Source organism: Neophocaena asiaeorientalis, unplaced genomic scaffold, assembly GCF_003031525.2.
Source record: "Neophocaena asiaeorientalis asiaeorientalis breed wild unplaced genomic scaffold, Neophocaena_asiaeorientalis_V1.1 scaffold188, whole genome shotgun sequence".
NCBI classification, from domain to species: domain Eukaryota; kingdom Metazoa; phylum Chordata; class Mammalia; order Artiodactyla; family Phocoenidae; genus Neophocaena; species Neophocaena asiaeorientalis.
The window spans coordinates 1,251,864-1,275,345 of record NW_020174156.1 but is presented as its reverse complement, the minus strand read 5'-3'; the positions used below and the strand labels follow the sequence as shown (position 1 = coordinate 1,275,345).

Below are 23,482 nucleotides of genomic sequence, written 5' to 3'. Positions count from 1 at the left end.
TAACAAAATGAAGAATCAAAATCATATGATCATCTCAACAGATGCAGAAAAAGCATTTGACAAAATACAACCCTCATTTAACTGTCAATAAAGTGGGTATAGAGGGAATATACCTCAACATAGTAAGGGCTATATATGACAATTTCACAGATAATAACATACTCAATGATGAAAAACTGACAGCTTTTCCTCTAAAATCAGGAATAAGACAAGGATGCCCACTCTTGCCACTTTTATTCAACATCGTATTGAAACTCCTAGCCACAGCAATTAGGCAAGAAAAGAAATAAAAGACACTCAAATCTGGACACAGAAATAAAATTGTCACTATTTGCAGATGACATTATATTATATATAGAAAACCCTGAATACCCCACCAAAAAGATGTGAGAACTAATAAATAAATTCAGTAAAGCTACAGGATACAAAATCAATATACAGAAATCTGTGGCATTTCTATACACTAATAACAAACTATCAGAAAGAGAAGTTAACAATCCCATTTACAAATACATCAAAAGAATAAAATAACTAGGAATAAATTTAACCAAGTAGGTGAAGTATTTGCACACTGAAAACTGTAAGACACTGATGAAACAAAAAGACATATAAATGAAAAAATATTCTGTGCTCATGGATTGGAATAATTAATATTGTTAAGACGTCCATATTACATAAAGCAATCTACAGCTTCAATGCAATTTCTATCAAAATTCCAATGACTTATTTCACAGAAATAGAACAAATAATTTTAAAATTTCCATGAAATACAAAAAACCCTGAATAGCCAAAACAAACTTGAGAAAGAAGGACAAAACTGGAGGTATCATGCGTCCTGATTTCGAACTATACTACCAAGCTATGGCAGTCAAAATAGTACGGTACTGGCACAAAAACATACACAGACATCAATGGAACAAAACTGAGAACCTAGAAATAAACCCATACATATATGGACAATTAAGTTACAACAAAGGAGCAAAGAACATACAATGGGGAAAGGATAGTCTCTTTCATAAATGGTGTTGGGAAAACTGAACACCCACATGCAGAAGAATGAAACTAGACCACTTCTTACACCATACACAAAAATTAACTCAAAATGCATTAAGGATTTGAACGTAAGACCTGAAACCATACAATTCCTTAGAGAAAATGTTGGTGGTAATCTCATTGACATAAGTCTTAACAAATATGTTTTTGTGGATCTGACTCTAAAAGCAAAGGAAACAAAAGCAAAAATAAACAAATGGGACAATGTTAAACTAAAAAGATACTGCATGTGAAGGAAACCATCATCAAAATGAAAAGGCAACCTACTGAATGAGAGAAGATTTTTGCAAACCATATATCTGACAAGGGGTTAATATCCAAAATATATAAAGGACCCATACAACACAACAATAAAAAACTAAACAGACCAATTCAAAAAATGGACAGAGAGTCTGAATAGACATTTTTCCAAAGAAGACGTACATAATATTAGAGGATGCTGGGATAAAGATATAAGGACTCTATACATACTATATTTGCAACATTTTTGTGAGTTGAAATTGTTTCGAAATAAAAAATTAAATTAATTAAAAAAAAACCATTCTGAGATTCTCAAGACACTGGCCAGCACTTTGCTAGATATGACTGAATTCTACTTTTATTAAATGACCTGAGCCAAAAATATATAAAGAGTAACTGTTGCCAATGGGGCAACTTACCACTTAAGCAGAGTATTCATAAAGTATCTGCTTTTCAGTAGCATTGCAGACCACTGATTTACCATACAGAGTTAGCTGCCATGTGCAACCTCCTGATGCTGAGGCATTACAACCCAAGGCAATTAGAGCATTTGCAAATGAGAGAGCTCAATTGATATTTTTGGTGATGCCTGAGAATTGTAGATGGATACCTACTAATCTTAATTTCAAAATTGTAATTAAGAGAGAGCAGACTGTACAAAGTACAGATTCTTACATGGATTATTAAAGGGGTACTTTAAAAGACAAAGCAGTACTCAGTAGACCAACAAAATTCATAAATTATAGTCATATTTGACTGAGTTTACTTCCTTCTTGGAAAAAGTTATTAATTGATTGGTAATGTTAATATATATAAAGGACAGTTAGACTTAAGTAAGATATTATTAGTCTTTTGTAATATCTTGTTGAAAACAAGGAAAAATATTGATGGAACACATGGATAATTACATGAACTTTTTGTTAGCTTAATTCCTGACTGAAGTATCATGGTTAATGGGTTAGTATCACAATGGAAGGAGGTCCAAAGAGCTTTGCCTCTGCCAAGTCTGTTTAAAAAGAATATTTGTCAATGACACATTAGACTGAGAATCAATGGTACAGTGAGCACCTGCCAAAATCACAGTTGTTTTTATCTTTGCCACATGATTCCCACTATAATGAACACAGCTTGCTGGGAAAGAAAAGGATGTTTGATGCAAAATGACCATGTCTATGCTGCCAGTGGCTAGACAAACCAATGAGATCCCTTCTTTTAGGGAGCCAGACAATTTGATTGTGTCCACTCCATTCCTTTCCAGCATCATTTCCCAATGTTTTAGTCACCTGACTTGAGCATGTTTACCCCTCGACTCTGGACTTAAAGTTGTAACAACTCCAAAGCAGCAGACATTTCATACTTCTAGGTATGTGCACGTACTTTCCACCTACATAGAGTACTCGTCTCACATGGTGTTAATTTATCTTATCAGTCAATCAATAATAACACATAAAATGTTTTCTCTTGTTATTGAGACAAAAATGTATTGCAGGCTTTTTAGCAAGTTTTATTCCAACAAATGGGTAGTCTACAATTTTGGGAAGATAAAACTTCACTTTTAAAAATATGGAGTGCTAAGAATTCTTCAACTTTACTATCCTTTGATTACTTTAGGTAGAGTGTACTTATAAATTACAACCTTGTAGTGTTTACAAGAATAATAAAAGATTAATAATGAACTTACCAATACTTGGATAACCAGGTGTAGAAGGGTCTCCTCCTGGATTCAGTGACACCATAAATGTATCATAGCTAAGAGTTGCAGTCTTTGGTAAATCACAAGGGTCAATATACAGAAGAACACCTCCAAATCCAGCCTTTTCCAATAAGGAAAGCTAAAAGAGGAGAACAAATTATTAAAAATGTCCTCATATACATTTTTAGTTCATATATGGACACTTCATAAATGTGAGTACAATTAGATGACTCCTTTTTCTGTTATTGTTTTCTTTTAAAATAAGTAGAAACTTCCGATTTTCTCATTATCAAAGCCCAGAGAGTTATCCTACTGGCCTCTTCCTTTTTCCTCTGTTCAACAATATTTAAGCTGCATTCTTATAATGTTTATATTTGATTTCAGTTGTCTGCATTTGGAATTTCTTCATTTTTTAATTGTCCAAGTAGATTTGGAAGTTTTCACTTTCATGAGATTAACAAAAAATCTACCACAGACAAAGTTCCATTGTAAAAGGAGAGCTGTTCTGACCATTATTATATTCTTCCCTAGAGCAGAAGACATCCAACAGCATTTTGATTTATTTTCTCCAAGGCTGAGACTGCCACACCAGTTGTTAAAATGTTGAAATCTTTCACATGGTTTGGCAAACAGCCACTGTCCTGAAGCTCCTGAGGGCCCCCACTAGTCACTCTGGTCTTTGCCCTGGATGTCCCAGTCAGACCGCTAAGACAGAGCAACTAATGGGTATATACACAACAAAGTAGTGGGCCTCCTTCTAAATGGTCAGTTCCTGCTTTGTCTCTGTCATTAAATACTTTGAAAATATCCCAATTACCTCTATGAACATACTTAATGCAAAGGTTCCGCTCTGTTCTTAAGTACACAACAGAGAAGTATGATGGGGCAGATGAACTTGACATCCCAGGTTCTCTTTGTTTTAACTTATTAAATTAATTTTGGTGGGTAAAGATATTATTCATCTTAGTGTGACTTACATGATTGATATAAGTCACAATCTTGATATAAGTATGCTATGTTAACTGCATCTTTTCAACTCCTTTAAAACTGTTCTGTACTTTTCCATTTTTAAACAAGTAATGAACAAGTATGGATTTTTATAATAAGAAAAAAAAAAACCCAACACTGAGAACCTAAGCTAAGTATAATGGACTCACATGTATACCTTCTATAAGAAACCACTCTGATCAGACTTCTTTTTTTTCCCCATCAATGTCTTAATGAAGATAGGGAAAAAATTCAGGGAGAGAGGAGGAATGAGAGACAGAAAAAGAGAGAAAATAATATGTGAGTAAAGGGCGAGATTTAAGACTGATGCTCCAAATGCAGGACTGAAGTCCTTAGGGAGGATTTCTAATGTTTGGATGCTGAAATTGCTATTCTCAAAAAGAATGATCAATGGAATGATTTTCAATGTTCTGCTTACTATAGGAGAATATATCAAGAAAAAAAAATGAACTTCTCTAGAAAGCAATTTTTTAAATATTAAAAATTTCTTTTTTATTACTAAAGCAATTTGTGATCATTAGCGAGAAAGATATACATGTCAACAAAACAAAGCAAAACAAAAAAGTTAAAGGCAATCCCATTATCTTACCTGTCAAGAGGTTGCAAATGTTAACATGTTGGTGTTTCTAGATCCTTTTACTGGGGCTTATGCACATTCACACATATATTTACAAATAAATCTATGATAAATACTATTTTGCAATCTTTATTTTTCACTTAACAGTATATACTAAACATTTGTCCATGTTGATAAGTATACTTTTGTATCATTTTAATAGCTGTATACTGTGTATGAGTGATATAAATAATATTATATAAAAAGGCCATCAAATGTTATGTAACCAACCCCTGACTGTTAATCAAATTATTCAAAAAATTTTTATATTACATTGGAACAAAATTCCTTATATCTAAATCATTGCACAAATATCTATTTTAATCAAGTGTAGTTTCACAGGTCGAATTTCTAAGTCAAAGTATTCCTGCTCTTATGATTTTCTTTTTGTAAACTAATTTCCATTTAGAAACGCTATAAAAAGTTATATTCTTACCTGTAGTATATGTATTTGTTTCCCCTCATTATCACCAACATTGAATATTATTACTTTTCAAAAGATATTTGTCAATCTGGCCAAAATTTATTTCTCCAAAGATCTTTAATTATTAATGAAGTTAAATTTATTTTTGCTTGTGATTTTGGCAACTGCATATTTTCTTCTGAGAATTACCTGCTTGTGAAAAACTATTTTTATAATTCCTGGGCCATGTATCCATTTGTAACTATATAATGAGTGTTGCTGTTATGCAGGTAATATGCTGGCATTGGGATGTGAAGGTAAGTAGGACAAGGTCTTTGCTCTTAGGAAGTTGAGTTTACCAGTGGAATGACGAACAGTTTTCAACTTGAGTACTAACTCCAATTAACTGACAATGAATGGACGCCGGGAGAAGGATTGTGAGGCTAGATTCAGGGTCAGTGGAAAGTGAATCTATGAGAGATCACTGCTTTGGACAAAGAAAGGGAAGTGATAACCAACAAATTTTTTTTTTTTAATGTGCTGATACTGCTTTAGTGGAAGTCAAAATAGCTTCAAAAGTATCTTCTAAAAAGGTAAATATGATAATTTATTTAATGTTTATGAAACCTTGTGGTTAAATTTATCTTAGTCAAAAATAAAATGCTAAAGTTGCATATCTTGTCTCTTCTGATTATGTTTGGAAATATGTTGGGATCCCCTTTATAAGGAATATGTACCATGATATGTTTCTATACCTAACATGTCTCTTCTGATTATATTTGGTAATATGTTGAGATCCCTTTTATAAGGAATATATACCATGATATGTTTCTATACCTAACGGCTGATAATGAAGCAATGTGGTTTAACAGAATACTATCTTTGGCCAGACTTGATTACCTCCCTACACCTCATAAGAGACAGCTTTATATGCAAGCTGACCCCCTCTTCCCGTCCTCTGCCTATAACAGTTGGACCTGAGGTGGACATCTCTTCAACATTGTCAAATCTGGTTCCTGATGCCACCCCACACTGACCATCATAGAGCTCTTAAATAAGTAGTTTAATTCAGTGACTCAATTTCAGGAATTGTCTATTGCCAATGACACTGGCAACAGAAGAAATTGCTTACATGACATCAAATTTTAAAAATGTTCCTTTGCATTGTTAACATTGCACTTTGAACTTGATGAGGTGGAGGTTGCCTAAAATGCTCAAAAGACCTTGTATTCTGGTGAGATTACATTTTTTTAAATACTTCCAAAGGCAAGCCAAGGCCAAAAGGATGAAACCAGCTGTCATTGGGATGTCTGATTGCAGACTGTCCCTGGGTACACAGGTGAAAGTTATTAGCTCTGCCTAGGACCTCTTACAGCTTGAGACCTAGATTGACGATTATACTAGGGGTCTAATACATGAAAAGAGATGGCAAGTGTAAGGCCAGATTCCCTATATTAAACTTCAACTGTCCTTTGCTTCTCTTTCTCAAGTATATATCTGATAAGTTTGGGGTTCTCTGTCATACTTACCACCTTGTAAACTAAGACAACATTTGATACAAGTAGGACCAATCAGGACTTGGAATGGAGACACCAAAAATGAGTCAAGCAGATGATGTTGGGCCTGAGTGTTGTGTGCTCACGGAGAAGCAGGCCACAGCCACTGGCTAGTGTGGTGCACTGACCCACAAGGCTGTAATGCCCTGGAGGGGCACCATTTCCTAATTCACACAAAGCACCATATGAGCAACTGGCTTCTCTGTTCAGAATCAACTTTCTGACATGTGCAAACTAGTCTTTTCAGAATGTAGAAACCATGAGCCTTGCCAAGGAAAGTGGCAACTAAAAAGGAGTGGGAATTCAGAGGAAACAAAGATGAGAATGAGCAAGAGAGGGAATGGCACATACAGACCTCAAGTCCAGCTGTGTGCCTTTCACTTGTATTGGGTGAGATTCTTCTCCCTTTCTCTGAGGGTGCTTCGGTTATTTGCAAATAAATCAATCCATAACCAAGACAAATGAAAAAGCATGAGACTTTTCATTTGATGGTACTGGATTTTGGTACCAACCCTGACACTAAATAGCTATGTGACAACTCATATAGTTTTTCCAGGTCTTTGTTTCACCATCCATAAAATGCAAGGATTGAACAACATTAGCCTCAAAGACCCATTCTGTTCTCAATTAAAGACACATGTAGTCTAATTCTATGATTTTAAAATTGTTTAAGGAGACATTTATTGTACTTTTAAATATATTGTCACACATGAAATTTGCTTTTAAACTATTGGCAGGGATACCCTCCCCAAAAATAACACACTTTCTATGATTAATAAAGATTTTTCAGGTAGTTTTTATGATATGATTTCATATAATATATAGTATGAATATTTTAATTTTGCATTAAACTTCTGTTAGGGACAGAATATAGGGGAAACAAAAACACTTAGAATCTGTACATTGAAACTATTCTGAGTTACTGAATTGATTCTTCCTTTTCTGTATAAATTCAGTACTAATTTAAATATAGTACACTGTGAAGTGTTAATTTCATCTTTCAAAACTATTTTACAGTGTTTATACCCCAAAACATATATGACAATTGTAATAAATCACGCAGTTAAATGAATAATATTTCAATGCAGCTATCAACCTTCTGTCTAAATTGGAAATATTTCTACTCTACTCTAATAAGTACTTCAACTAATATTTTATTTCTAGGAGAGAAGTTAAATATTGCATAAATTTACTGACTATGTTTATTCAAAATGTCCACCAGTGATAATTACTAGTCTCCACATATCTAAGGATTGCTCCTCCTCTTCAAAAAAAATCATATTATGTTTTCATGAACATAGGAACCATTAAACCAACATCCTACTCACATGCCTCCCACCCTCTTTTGTTTAACTGAAAGAACCACTAAGTGCTGAGCCAACATGATTCTTAAGTTTTTATGGGTGCTAAAATCTCAATAGGCATGAGGTATCTGAGATAGATGCTAGACTAGTAACCAAGAAATAGTCCTTAGTAACCCCGAGACATTTTTCTGTTTCTATACAGAGTCAGTCAACTCCCTTCAAGCTATGTCATGGCTTCACATCACCTGAAACACTTCTAATGCCCCCAGTCTCCAAAGTGAAATTTTATTAGTATTATTTTTTATCCTCAGTAATTAAAAAGGATTTGATGGATAATTTTAATAGCACTCGATTATGACCTGCTTGAAGACAGTAACCTTATACCTTCATTTTATATCTCTAGTGCCTAGTATAGTGCCTGGCAACAAATGATTTTTCTATTGTTGGGTTAATGAATAAACTAGTGTATGTACCAATGAATGAATTAATTAATTAATTAATGAAAAACATAGTGTATACAGGTACAAGTGTATTACATGAATGTTATTTTGCTCTACTGTTCACCTCCACTGGCTGGAAAACTTATTCAATAAATTCTTTTGTGACATCTTACATGTGTTCATTAGAACGTGAGATAAGTATTAAGCCAGATTGTTTCTGAAATAAAAATAAACATGTTCAACTAAGTGTGTTGTCTTTTTATACTTCTGTAAAAATACATAACAAAATAGGTCTATTTTGTTTTGATTTTTGTTTTATTTTGTTTTGTATGATGTTTTGTTATCTAAGGATAGCGATAAAAAGCAGAAACTAGCCCCCAGGGATTTGAACATGTGGATTTGTCTTATTGACAGGGTCTTGGAGATAAAATGTCTTTGACCAAGAAATATGATCTCATATTTCTTGCTGTGAACCATATTAATATATTTTTCCTTGTGTATAGTATATAAAGCTATCTGTTGCCAAATAACCACCTCTGAAATAAATGGTACTACAAATCCGTGGGCAGGACACAACAATCTTACTGAACAAGCCTTACAAAATGAAAAGCTCCTTGGGAATTACTCATTCAGGGGTAGTAGTCTGGCACCTGAAAATGGTCCAACATAGGTTTATATTCCCATTGCCTTGGACAGACAGCAGATGTGAACTGGGTGGCTGCATGATATTCAGATATTCAGGAAACAATCATTTAAAGAAAAATCAAAGCCAGGGACAGTAAAAGAGAAAGGACCCTTCTCTGATTCCTACCACTTAACTTCTGTACTTAACTGGCATCTACTCTTACTTTCAACCCAAATGCCTTTCCTATTCCAGGAGGATGCTGTTGCTATTGTCATTTAGACAATCCGCTCCTTCAGTGTCCAACAAGGGAATACTGGCTGAATTCCACAGTTAGGCTCTAATCCATTTACAGATGCTCCCAAGTTGTTGACTCACCCTTTTGAACCCACTGAATGTGAGCCTTGCTCTTTATTTTCACTGGTCACAATGCAGGAGATCCCTGAACTACCACCTGATATCAAAAACCAAAGGAGAAAACGTGTGGTTTTCTCTGTAATTTAGTCTCATCAAAACATTGGCTCAGTATTAGAACCATTCCTCTGGCCTCCATAGCCTAGAAAAGTTTCCTGAGCCTTCATGTGGAAAATGAGAACAAATATAACGTAACGAGACAAACTTGATTTTACAGATAAAATTAAGGCCTATTGTTATGGGCTGAGGTGTGTCTCCCTAAGATTCATAAGTTTAAGTCCTAACACCCAGCACACCTCAGAATGTGACTACATTTGAAAATAGGGCCTTTAAAGAGGTAACTAAGGTTAAATGAGGTCATATGGGTAGGCTCTAATCCAATGCAACTAGTGTCCTTATAAGAAGAGGGAAAGACATCAGAGGTCTGTGTACATACAGAAAAAGCACATGAGAACACAGCAAGAAGGTGGCGATCAGCAAGCCAAGAAGAGAGGCCTCAGGAGAAACTGAACCTGTCAACACCTTCATCTTAAATCTTCAGCTTCCGGAACTATGACAAAATAAATCTGTGTTTAAGCCACCCAGCCTGGAGTATTTTGTTATAGAAGCCCTAACAAATTAATACATTCATATATGATAAATATCTGTCAAACTTTATATAAAGATTCAGGAAAATCATGTGATTAGAATCTAGGTCTTCTGAGTCATCTTCAGGCCAAATCATTAAGTATTAATTGTACATCTACTATAAACCAGATACTGTCTCACAAGTTATTTGCTGATTTTTATTCAAAGCATTTGATATAAGTCATTTCAATTCCCATTATATAGTTGCTGAAATTGTGATTCAGGAAGGTGAAGAGCTTGACCTGGGGTCAGAGCTAATAAGTGGTAATGCCAGGGATCAAACAAGAGTTTTCTGAATTCAAGCCTAGTGATCTTTCCACTAAAGCACACCTTTTCTTTAAATTATACATCCATCCTTTACAAAGACAAATAGACTAGCCAAAGGGTGAATTTATAAAACACATCAGATGCTTCTTGCTGTGATCTGCTTTCTGAGAAGATACTAAAATCAATACTGTGTGAATTGTATGACTGTTTATTTAGAATGCTAAGAAGACCTGGATTTTTACAAAGTGCCATAATGGGAATTAATATGTATTAAAACAACAGAATGTGGACATTTTAGATTGAAGATTCATGGCTATAATAACAGAAAAATAACAGAAAAATAAAAAAACACTTTTAAAAACCATGAACTAACATTTCATAGTACATTCTTACTCACTTAAACAGTTCTGGAACATGTGAAAATAAAAACATTGAACACATAATATGTGATCATTTCTTAAGCAGATATTTTGACTTCAGGGCTTAAATTTTATGTTGTTCTTTCTTCTTGAAATTGTTTTCCTTATTAATAGGTTTGTTGTTTGGTCCTTTAATTATGTATTGTATCATTAGGATGCCATTAAAGAGATTTGTAAGATTCCTGTTTGCTTTGTTATATTTTGTTATATTTTGGAAGTAAACTCATCTTTCTTTGTCAAAAAAAAAAAAAGACTATTATGGTGAGGAATATTCACTGTAATCAGACTGAGTATATCTGAGGCATAATCATAGCAGCATTCTTTTTTTATTTCACTGAACACCTTTACTTGGATTTTAAATTGCTTTACTTGATGTATCCAAAGTTATTTAAATAATTATAGTGAGATTAATAAGAAGCAATGACCCTCTGCTTTTGTAAAGAAAAAACCTGAAGTTATTCAGAAAGTTAAGCCTGTTGTCAGAGTTCTAAAAAGAGTCCTCAACTTTTATCACTAGATTACAGGGGAGGGAAAGAAGGAGGGAAGAAGGGAGGGAAGGAAAGAAGGAAGGGAGGAAGGGAGGGAGGGAGGGAAGGTGTCCTATTTTATAAGGTATTCTCATGCATATATGTTTGTGATTTAAACTAATATCTCATTGTGGCCTATGGGATTATTCTTATTTCACAAATGAAGTAATCATGGGATAAAGATGATTTTATCAAGATCACATAGTTAATCACAGATTTCAGACTAAACGAATGTGTCCTCATAGTTTATTTTCCTGTGCTTCTCCCATTAAACCATATTGCTTTCAAATAATGAAAAAAATTGTGACTCTGCATTTTTTTGTTTTTTAAAGTTCATATTACATATTTGACAGCATTTGCAATGTCTGCTGCATGGAAGAAGTCTAAATATTAAAAAAAACATCTTTTCAAATATGATGTTATTTTTCCAACTATAGCTTCAAAATATTGAGGAGAATGCTATAATTTATTTTCCCATTCCTCATTTTTCCTATCCATTTTGGATCCACCTATGCAGTATAGATCCATTGCTCCAGGTTCTAGGTTGAGAATACAAGGACAGAGTGGGGACCAGCAAGCATTAACCTAAATTGTTTTATTTTTAGTGAGAGGAAACACAGTGGCCTGGGGTATTTTCCTCTGCATAGGTGGTTCATGAACTGAAAACACTAAAGGGTATTTGTCCTTATCAATTTCTCTAACATGATTTCATTACTGATAGCGAATATTAAGAAAAAAATATACAATTGTTACTAGTAAATATGTTGCTGATATTACCAACTGCGTGTACATCTCTTTCCCTTTGTAGACGTGCTGTTGCTTTTCATGTTCAAAAGGAATGGAAAAGAATACTAACACTATATATATTTAGAAATGAAGTCATAAAGACATAAGCTTCTGACATACAAACTTAATATTTTTTGTGCTTATATATGTAAATATATGAGAGAGGAAGAGACAGGCAGTGGAGAAAGAGAGCATAGTCTCACATAACCACATGCATGAATCTCTGAGATTATGCAATTTTCTAGTTGAATAACAAGATCAAGAAAAAAGAGCACTTCGCATAATTTAGTCTTTGAAAATATACTATTTTTTAAAAAATTTAATATATGCTACAAATGCTCTTAACTAAGAGCATATTTAACTAAAGCCATAATGAATAGAGATAAACCCATGTATAATACATAATAAAGATAAAATATTTCTACAAGTGAATCTATATACAAAACAGAAACAGACTCAGACATAAAAAACAAACTTATGGTTACCAAAGGGGAGTGTGTGGGGGGGGGAGGGACAAATTAGGAGTATGTGATTGACAGATATGAACTATACATAAAATAGACAAGCAAGAAGGATTTACTGCATAGCACAGGGAATTATATTCAACATCTTGTAATAACCTATAATGGAAGGTAATAAAAAAAACTTAATCATTATGTTGTATGCCTGGAACTAACACAATACTGTAAATCAACTATACTTCAATAAAAAATAAAATATTTCTAAAGATACCTCAGAAATTATTATGTTTACTGACAATCTTCTGATGTTTCAATGTGCTGATATTAATCACTTTAATTTTCTACTGCCTACAAAATTGCTTCTTTAACAGAAATATTAAACAGACCTCCCAATTTTCTTACATATAAAAAGAAAAAAAAACATTGGTGACTAGATGTATATATGACATTCAATCTTTCCTAAATTTACAGCATTATGACTCATCATATAAAATTTTTAAAAACAAGTCAAGTTCTAGGAGTGTCATTCTTTAGCTAAAAATTTTATATGTATCTTCTCCAAGGTGGGTGGATGTGGAAGAGACACACAAGAGAAAATTAAATGAATATTAACATAAAAAAGACTATGTCAAATTACTTTTTAAAATTTACCATGGTAAAACTTCTAATCTTGCACTACCTGCAAGTGTTACATGATATCAGAAGCTGTTAGGAATACATCTGAATTTATCAAATTATTGTTCTGTAGCTTGGTTTGTAAGCAACATGGTGGATGAAAAGAATAGCAAGTCTTGAAGTGGACCAGCCATTAGGTGACAGATGCTGGACATGCCACTGAAAAGTCACAAAGTTTAATTTTCTCATCCGTAAAAAGAGATGACATTTGCCCCGCCAATCACACAAAATGACTGGTAGATTCAAAGGAGGTAATATGTCTGAAGGATTTTGAGAGTGTAAAATGCTACATAATGTGTGAGGGTTTTTATTTTCTTTTGTTTTTCAAGGGAATGATAAGGAAGAAGAGAAGGTAGAGAATGAACAAGGTTGATAATTGAGGGAATGCAATTTCTTTGCAATTGTCTGTGGTTAGAGAATGGTATCGGGAAAAAACAAAAACAACTAGTTAATCTGAAAAAAATTTTTTTCTTGACATAAAAATGATGAAATTTCATGAATTTATTTCCAAAAGTAAATATTCATATAACTTTAAAATACTCCTCCACTGTCTATCACTTATTACCAGGCTGTTTTTTGTATGTTAGATTGGAGGAACCATGAATAAAAAATCCTAAAATACTCCAAGTCATAATTTTTTTCCAAACTGCAGTAGGCTTTTAAAATTTTTATAATCCCATTACTTAAAATAGTAGCTTATATCTTTAAAAATTAGGATAATGATTATTACATTTCCTTACCTATCAAGGAAACATTATTTTTGTTATCCTGTTATTTTTTTCTCCATTAAAAAAAAAAGGCAGTCTACTTCACAGAGACAATTTCTCAACCTCTCCTGAAATTAATTCATTTAATTATTCAAAACCTAAGATTTTAGTCAGGCATAGGATTTGTAACCAGATGTGAACAGCTGAAGGATGTTCTTACTCCAGGACAAGGTAAAGAATTACACATACATGGACATGGATTCTTTGTAGCTTCTTTTAGGAAGCAAACCTGATGCATACATCTTGCAGATAATTTAATCAGAATAGAAATAACTTCCATATTATCCTTTCTAACATCATTAATTAGAAAGATTTATACTTGTCAAACAAGGGTCAGAGGGCACATCTCTTGTCCATGCAGTTTATAGATCACCATTTGCTGTCTTTGCAATTCTGTCTGGCAGAAATTGACAATGCCTTCTTACAGTGCAAATCCATCAGGGGTCACAGCCAGAGTTTCCATTTCCCTGGCCCTGGAAAGGCTTTTGATTTTCTTGAGAATCACTACTCCCTTTTGGGTAAAGAAAACATTATCTATATATTCAGTCAGATTTCAGATATTTTTAAAATAGATATCAAAGGTGAATCTGACTCTGAGTTACCTTTCAAAAACTATAATAACTGCTAAATCAACCTGTTACATTTTTCATTATCTTATATACAATATCTTATCTAAGAGTATAGTTCAAAGTGTTATTTCAATGGACTGTATCCCAGGTGACTGAGGTAACTACTGCAAACTTCCCCACTTCTTTCTCTCTCTTTTAGTACTATATTAAGATAAAATGATGGGCAGAGAACATGTCCAGTTTAATGCCTGAGTGCATGGAAAAAAACAAAGTTACTTTGGATGCAGTGTTCTCAACTAGCTCCAACATGATGAACAGCATTAAAATACCACTGAACAAAAAGACACAGAAAAGAAACAGGTGTGGAAAACTGGGAGAGAAAAAAACATTATCACACTGGCCTTATGGTTCATTGCTTCTTTCCACATGGGTTCATCACAAGGGAACTTAAGTCTCTCTTCTCTCGTGAATGTTTTCCTATAGAGAAATACCTATCCCATATGAATACACCTATATTTTATTGAAGCAATACTTAAGCAAAAGTGATTTTTTAAGCCAACAAATCTACCTTCCTAGGCATTTCTAGAACCCTTACAAGCTATTGTGCACATAAAATAGGAGTAATTACTTTGTTTTCTCTTTTAATTGAATAAGTTTTGCTCACGCTGTGATAACAGATTTATTTGAAAGTGAATGTAATTTGTTATAGAAAGCAGCTTTTATAAATGGAAACTTCTACAACAGAATATGGTGAGATGTTTAAATATTAACCAGACATACTGCTCACTCTCTGCACTAAATTTCAGAAACTTACTACAAATTAAGTACATACTTTATTGCTGGATCTTGCTTACCAGTGGTAAGAAATCCACAATGTTTAATTCTAATTAAAAATGAAATTGAACTGCAATTCCCTGAAAACAAGGGCTGATCAGACTCAATAAGCTTTACTTAATTGAATTGCTCATAGACAAAGAAAAAAATGCTTACATTGTTAGCGAAATATATGCTTCCAAATCTTTTGCAATTCTATTATATTTTCTAATGTTCACAGCTGATTATATCCCATATATATGTTTCAAACTATTTAAGGGTCCAGGAATATACCACTTACCTTTATCTTTAGTATTTACATCTTCTATATGTATACTTACTAGGGCTGCACTGTAAATTACATACTTAAACATTTTTTCTTTAATTTTCAAAGAGATATAAAGAAAACTATTATTCTTCATTATATTTCTTAAATTGGATTAGTATCTTTAAAAAGGATTTTCCCAAATGCCTGACTAATATTATTTAATTATCACAACCACCACAGGAGACTTTTGAGATTACTCTCATTATTTGTATTATTTGTATTTGATTTTTGTTTCTTCAGCTTAAGAAAACTGTTTCTCTGTGAGGTGTTGTGATTTTTCCTATGGTTATGAAGCTTGTAATAGTGAAAATAATAACAGTGTTTTTAAACTAATAGGAAAACTGAAAAAATAAACTGAACATGAATGAAAAGTATACTGGTGAGCAATAGCAGAGCAAATGATTCCTTACTCCCCTCTTTGTGTTTTCAATTGTTTGAGATCACAATGTTCCCAACATATCTAAGCCCAGAAATGAAATGGCTTTATCTTCAGAAACAGTGTTCTTTGGATATGAGGTTGGATTAAGGAGCAATGATTCTAGTATAGTCCTAGACAATAACTCTATGTAGCTCTGGACATCTACGTAAGAAGAGACATTGCAAAAATTGGAATTGCCCAGCAATGAAATAAACATGAAGACTTCATCAAGAGATAGAGTTTATGACGGAGAAATGTCCATCTGTCAAGGAATTCATAGAAGTCACACTGGCACTGAGCAGAAGTTTATCTAAATCCATTTCTCTAAGAGTACGTGCCTTGTACAAGTCAAATAAATAAGACAAATGTGATAATACATGATAACATTTTGAAACAGGTGTATGCAAAATAGTATCACTGTCATAATTAATACTGCAGTATAATTTTTATTAGAAGATCTCAAAAACGTTTAAGAGAATAAAAAAAGTGTTCATGTAATTAAGTTGGATGAACACATTAAATCAGAAAATAGAAAAATAAAGTAAGATAAACAATGAACATTAAGGTAGAAGAAAAAATTAAACATAAATTTTTACCCTGAAAGGAAACAAATGAATTATCACACTAAATCAGATGTTTGAATTGAATCAAAGGGAATAATAACCTAGCAATATGTTTTTCTTTTTTCTTTTTTTTTCTTTTACAAGAAACTTTCTTGAAACAAGACAAGATTGGAAAAAAGAAGATAATCAAATAGACATCTGGCCAACTAAAAAAGGCAGAAGAGGCAAATTCATATAAAACATCTAAAATTAAAAGCAATTTTAATTAAGATTTGGAAACATGTATTTCTTTAACATTGTAAGCTTTTTTATTTGTTTATGAGAAATTCAATTACTTTGTTTCAGAAATAAATTAAGTAAATTAAAGAATAAAAAAATACACTATAGAATGATAAAAATATCAAAGAAATAGATAAAGGATATGGCATAAATTTGAATGCACTAAACAACATAATGGCAAAATAAAAATACAGTATAAGATGTGCAAGATAGAACCCTACAAACAGAATTATATGAGAGATCTACCTCTTTCAGAATTGAAAAAATTCCAAAAGCCAAATGTGTATGAATATACAGGAATTAAATAATTAATACTGAACTTGAGATAGAGAATTGCATTTCTCACAGAGCACACATCTACCCACCAATAATCATTTACATGAACTTTGTCAGAAAGAAAACCTTTTAAAAATTCTAAAAGCTAGACTTTTATTCGCCATATATTTACCATACTCCAATCAATTTGAAATTAATAGTAAAACCATGAACAAAATTAATTTATTCCCAAATAACTATGGATCAGAGAGCAAGTGAAAAGCATCTGGAGCACAATAAAAACTAGAAAACATAATAATGAAACTTTTGGGATACAGTGGAAATTACATTCAGCAAAAAATTTAAAGTTTATATGGTTTTCCTAGGAACTTAGTTCTCATCTTAATAAATTACAAGAAAAAACACAGGGAGGACCTTCAAGACGGTGGAGGAGTAATACGTGGAGATCACCTTCCCCCCCACAAATACATCAAAAATACACCTACACGTGCAATAACTCCTACAGGACACCTACTGAATGCTGGCAGAAGACCTCAGACTCCCCAAAAGGCAAGAAATTCTAAGCAGAGAGATTCCCACACAGAGGATCAGTACCGACCAGCAGTCACCAGCCTGAGACCTTGTCTGCTCACCCACCAGGGCAGGTGGTGGCTGGGAGCTGAGGTTCGGGTTTCGGAGGTCAGACCCCAGGGAGAGGACTGGGGTTGGCTGTGTGAACACAGCCTGAGGGGCCTAGTGTACCACAGCTACCCGGGAGGGAGTATGGGGGAAATCTGGAACTGTCTAAGGCTCAATAAACCATTGTTTCAGGGTGCACAAGGAAAGGAGATTCACTGCCTAAACGAGCTTCAGAGATGGGAGAGAGCTGCGGCTATAAGCTCAGACACCAGAGATGGGCATGAAAGGCTAATGCTGCTGCTGCAGCCACCAAGAAGCCTGTGTGAAAGCACAGGTCACTATCCACACCTCCCTTCCCAGGAGTCTGTGCAGCCCACCACTGCCAGGGTCCCATGATCCATGGACAACTTTCCCAGGAGAACACACGGTGTGTCTCACGCTGTTGCAACGTCACGCCAGCCTCTGCCACCGCAGTCTCACCCCATATTCCTTACCCCTCCCACCCCTGGCCTCAGTGAGCCAGAGCCCCCTAATCAGCCACTCCTTTAACCCCCTCCTGTCTGGGCAAAGGACAGACGCCAGAGAGTGACTTACACATAAGTAATGTGGCTGACAGGGTCTTGGTACTCCAGCTGGGAGTCAGGCCTGTGCCTCTGAGATGGGAGAGCCGAGTTCAGGACACTGGACCACCAGAGACCTACTGGCCCCACGTAATATCAATCGGTGAGAGCTCTCCCAGAGATCTGGTCTCATTGCTAAGACCTAGCTCCACTCAAAAACCAGCAAGCTCAAGTGCTGGACACCCCAGGCTAAACAACTAGGAAGAAAGGAACACAACCCCACCCATTAGCAGAGAGGCTGACTAAAATCATAATAAGCTCACAGACACCCCAAAACAAACCACTGGACACAGTCCTGCCCACAAGAAGGACAAGATCCAGCCTCATCCACCAGAACATGGGCACCAGTCCCCTCCATCAGGAAGCCTACACAACCCACTGAACCAACCTTACCCACTGGGGGCAGACACCGAAAACAATGGGAACTATGAACCTGCAGCCTGGGAAAAGGAGACTCGAAGCACAGTAAGTTAAGCAAAATGAGAAGACAGAAGGACACACAGCAGATGAAGGAGCAAGGTAAAAACCCAACTGACTTAACAAATGAAGAGGAAATAGGCAGTCTACCTGAAAAAGAAGTCAGAGTAATGATAGTAAAGATGATCAAAAATCTTGGAAATAGAATAGAGAAAATACAAGAAACGTTTAACAAGGACCTAGAAGAACTACAGAGCAAACAAACAATTAATGAACAACACAATAAATGCAATTAAAAATTCTCTAGAAGGAATTAATAGCATAATAACTGAGGCAGAAGAACAGATGAGTGACCTGGAAGATAAAATAGTGGAAATAACTATCACACAGCAGAATAAAGTGAAAAGAATGAAAAGAATTGAGGACAGTCTCAGAGACCTCAGTGACAATATTAAACATACCAACATTCAAATTATAGGGGTCCCAGAAGAAGAAGAGAAAGAGACTGAGAAAATATTTGAGGAGATTACAGTTGAAAACCTCTCTAATATGGGAAAGGAAATAGTCAATCAAGTCTAGGAAATGCAAAGGCCCCCATACAGAACAAATCCAAGGAGAAACATGCCAAGACACATATTAATCAAACTATCAAAAATTAAATTCAAAATATTAAAAGCAGCAGGGAAACACAACAAATAACATACAAGGGAGTCCCCATAAGGTTAACAGCTGATCGTTCAGCAGAAACTCTGCAAGCAAGAAGGGAGTGGCAGGACATAAAGTCATGAAGGAGAAAAACCTACAACCAAGATCACTATACCCAGCAAGAATCTCCTTCAGATTTGAAGAAGACATTAAAACCTTTACAGACAAGCAATAGCTAAGGGAATTCAGCATGACCAAACCAGCTTTACAATAAATGCTAAAGGAACTTCTCTAGGCAGGAAACACAAGAGAAGGAAAAGACCTACAATAACAACCCCAAAACAATTAAGAATATGTTAATAGGAACATACATATCGATAATTATTTTAAATGTAAATGGATTAAATGCTCCAAAAAAAAAGATAAAGACTGAATGAATGGATATGAAAACAAGACCCATATATATACACTGTCTAGAAGAAACCCAGTTCAGACCTAGGGACGCATCAGACTGAGAGGGGATGGAAAAATATTTTCCATGCAAATAGAAATCAAAAGAAAGCTGGAGTAGCAATTTTCATATCAGACAAAATGACTTTAAAATAAAGATTATTACAAGAGACAAAGAAGGACACTATATAATGTTCAAGGGGTCAATCCAAGAAGAAGATAAAACAATTGAAAATATTTCTGCACCCACCATAGGAGCACCTCAATACATAAGACAAATGTTAACAGCCATAAAAGGGGAAATCGACAGTAACAAAATAATAGTAGGGGACTTTAACACCCCACTTTCACCAATGGACAGATCATTCAAAATGAAAATAAATAAGGAAACACAAGCTTTAAATGACACATTAAAAAAGATGGACTTTATTGATATTTATAGGACATTCCATCCAAAAACAAGAGAATAAACTTTCTGCTCAAGTACTCATGGAACATTCTCCAGGATAAATCATAACTTGGGTCACAAATCAAGCCTTGGTAAATTTAAGAAAATTGAACTTGTATCAAGTATCTTTTCCGACCACAATGCTATGGGACTAGATATCATTTACAGGAAACATACTATAAAAAATACAAACAAATGGAGGTGAAACACTACGCTACTAAATAACCAAGAGATCACTGGAGAAATCAAAGAGGAAATCAAAAAATACATAGAAAAGACTGACAGTTAAAACACGACAACCGAAAACAAATGTGACACGGCAATAGCAGTTCTACGAGGGAAGTTTATAACAATACAACCCTGCCTGAAGAAATATCTCAAATAAACAACCTAACGTTACACCTAAAGCAATTATAGTAGGAAGAACAAAAATAACACAAACTTAACAGAAGGGTAAATCAAAGAGGAAATCAAAAAATACATAGAAAAGACTGACAGTTAAAACACGACAACCGAAAACAAATGTGACACGGCAATAGCAGTTCTACGAGGGAAGTTTATAACAATACAACCCTGCCTGAAGAAATATCTCAAATAAACAACCTAACGTTACACCTAAAGCAATTATAGTAGGAAGAACAAAAGTAACACAAACTTAGCAGAAGGAAAGAAATCATAAAGATAAGATCAGAAAAAAATGAAAAAGAAATGAAGGAAACGATAGCAAAGATCAATAAAACTAAAAGCTGGTTTTTTGAGAAGATATACAAAATTGCTAAACAATTAGCCAGACTCATCAAGAAGAAAAGGGAGAACTCAAATCAACAGAATTAGAAATAAAAAAGGAGAAGTAACAACTGACGCTGCAGAAATACAAAGGATCAAGAGTGATTACTACAAGCAACTCAATGCCAATAAAATGAACAACCTAGAAGATATGAACAAATTCTTAGAAAAGCACAACCTTCCAAGACTGAACCAGGAAGAAATAGAAAATATAAACAGACCAATCACAAGTAATGAAATTGAAACTGTGATTAAAAATCTTCCAACAAACAAAAGCCCAGGAAGAGATGGCTTCACAGGCGATTTCTACCAAATATTTAGAGAAGAGCTAACACCTATCCTTCTCAAACTCTTCCAAAATATAGCAGAGGGAGGAACGTGCCCAAACTCATTCTATGAGGCCACCATCACCCTGACCAAACCAGACAAAGATGTCACAAAAAAATAAAACTATAGGCCAGCATTTCTGATGAACATAGATGCAAAAATCCTCAAGAAAATTCTAGCAAACAGAACCCAACAGCACATTAAAAGAATCATACACCATGATCAAGTGAGATTTTTCCCAGGAATGCAAGGATTCTTCACTATACACAAATCAATTAATGTGATACAACATATTAACAAATTGAAGGAGAAAAACCATATGATCATCTCAATAGATGCAGAAAAAGCTTTCGATGAAATTCAACATCCATTTATGATAAAAATCCTCCAGAAAGTAGGCATAGAGGGAACTTAACATAATAGAGACCATATATGACAAACACACAGCCAACGTCGTTCTCAATGTTGAAAAACTTAAACCATTTCCACTAAGATCAGTAACAAGACAAGCTTGCCCACTCACACCACTATTTTTTAAATAGTTTTGGATGTTTTAGTCACAACAATCAGAGAAGAAAAAGAAATAAAAGGAATCCAAATAGGAAAAGAAGCAGTAAAACTGTCACTCTTTGCAGATGACCTGATACTATCCATAAAGAATCCTAAAGATGCCACCAGAAAAATACTAGAGCTCACCAATGAATTTGGTAAAGTAGCAGGATACAAATTAAAGCACAGAAATCTCTTGCATTCCTACACACTAATGATGGAAAATCTGAAAGAGAAATTAAGGAAACACTCCCATTTACCACTGCAACAAAAAGAATAAAATACCTAGGAATAAAACTACCTAAGGAGGCAAAAGACCTGTGTGCAGAAAACTATAAGACACTGATGAACGAAATTAAAGATTCTACAATGAGGTATCACGTCACACCAGTCAGAATGGCCATCATTAAAAAATCTACAAACAATAAATGCTGGAGAGTGTGTGGAGAAAAGGGAACCCTCTTGCACTGCCGGTGGGAACGTAAATTCATACAGCCACTATGGAGAACAGTATGGAGGTTCCTTACAAAACTAACAATAGAACTACCATATGACCCAACAATCCCACTACTGGGCAAATACCATGAGAAAACCATAATTCAAAAAGAGTCATGTGGGCTTCCCTAGTGGTGCGGTGGTTAAGAATCCGCCTGCCAATGCAGGGGACACAGATTTGAGCCCCGGTCCGGGAAGATCCCACATGCCGTGGAGCAACTAAGCCCATGCACCACAACTACTGAGCCTGCACTCTAGAGCCCACAAGCCACAACTACTGAGCCCATGCGCCACAACTACTGAAGCCCGTATGCCTAGAACCCGTGCTCCACAGCAAGAGAAGCCACCGCAATGAGAAGCCCGTGCACCACAATTAAGAGTAGCCCCCACTCGCCACACTAGAGAAAGCCCGCGTGCAGCAACCAAGACCCAATGCAGCCAAAAATAATAAATACATAAAATTAAAAAAAAAAAAGAGTCATGTACCACAATGTTCGTTGCGGCACTATTTATAGTAGCCAGGACATGGAAGCAACCTAAGTGTCCATCAACTGATGAATGGATAAAGAAGATGTGGCACATGTATACAATGGAATATTACTCAGCCATAAAAGAAATGAAATTGAGTTATTTTTAGTGATGTGGATGGACCTAGAGTCTGTCATACAGAGTGAAGTAAGTCAGAAAGAGATAAAAAATACCATATGCTATTACATATATATGGAATCTAAAAATAAAGAAAAAAAAGGTTATGAAGAACCTAGGGGCAGGACAGGAATAAAGACACAGGTGTAGAGAATGGACTTGAGGACACGGGGAGGGAGGAAGGGAAAGCTGGGACGAAGTGAGAGAGTGGCATGGACATATATACACTACCAAGTGTAAAATAGATAGCTAGTGGGAAGCAGCCGCATAGCACAGGGAGATCAGCTCAGTGCTTTGTGACCACCCAGAGATGTGGGATAGGGAGGGTGGGAGGGAGCCGCAAGAGGGAGGGTATATG

The 23,482-nt window shown here is 34.9% G+C and overlaps 1 protein-coding gene across 1 annotated transcript in view; it reads right to left on the bottom strand.

The window, feature by feature from the left end:
• NAALADL2 (N-acetylated alpha-linked acidic dipeptidase like 2) overlaps positions 1 to 23,482 on the bottom strand; it is a 792,831-nt gene that overhangs the window by 536,735 nt on the left and 232,614 nt on the right. Inside the window, 1 exon segment of the mRNA XM_024755137.1 lies at positions 2,975 to 3,125. Coding sequence (XP_024610905.1) covers positions 2,975 to 3,125 — 151 coding nt within the window.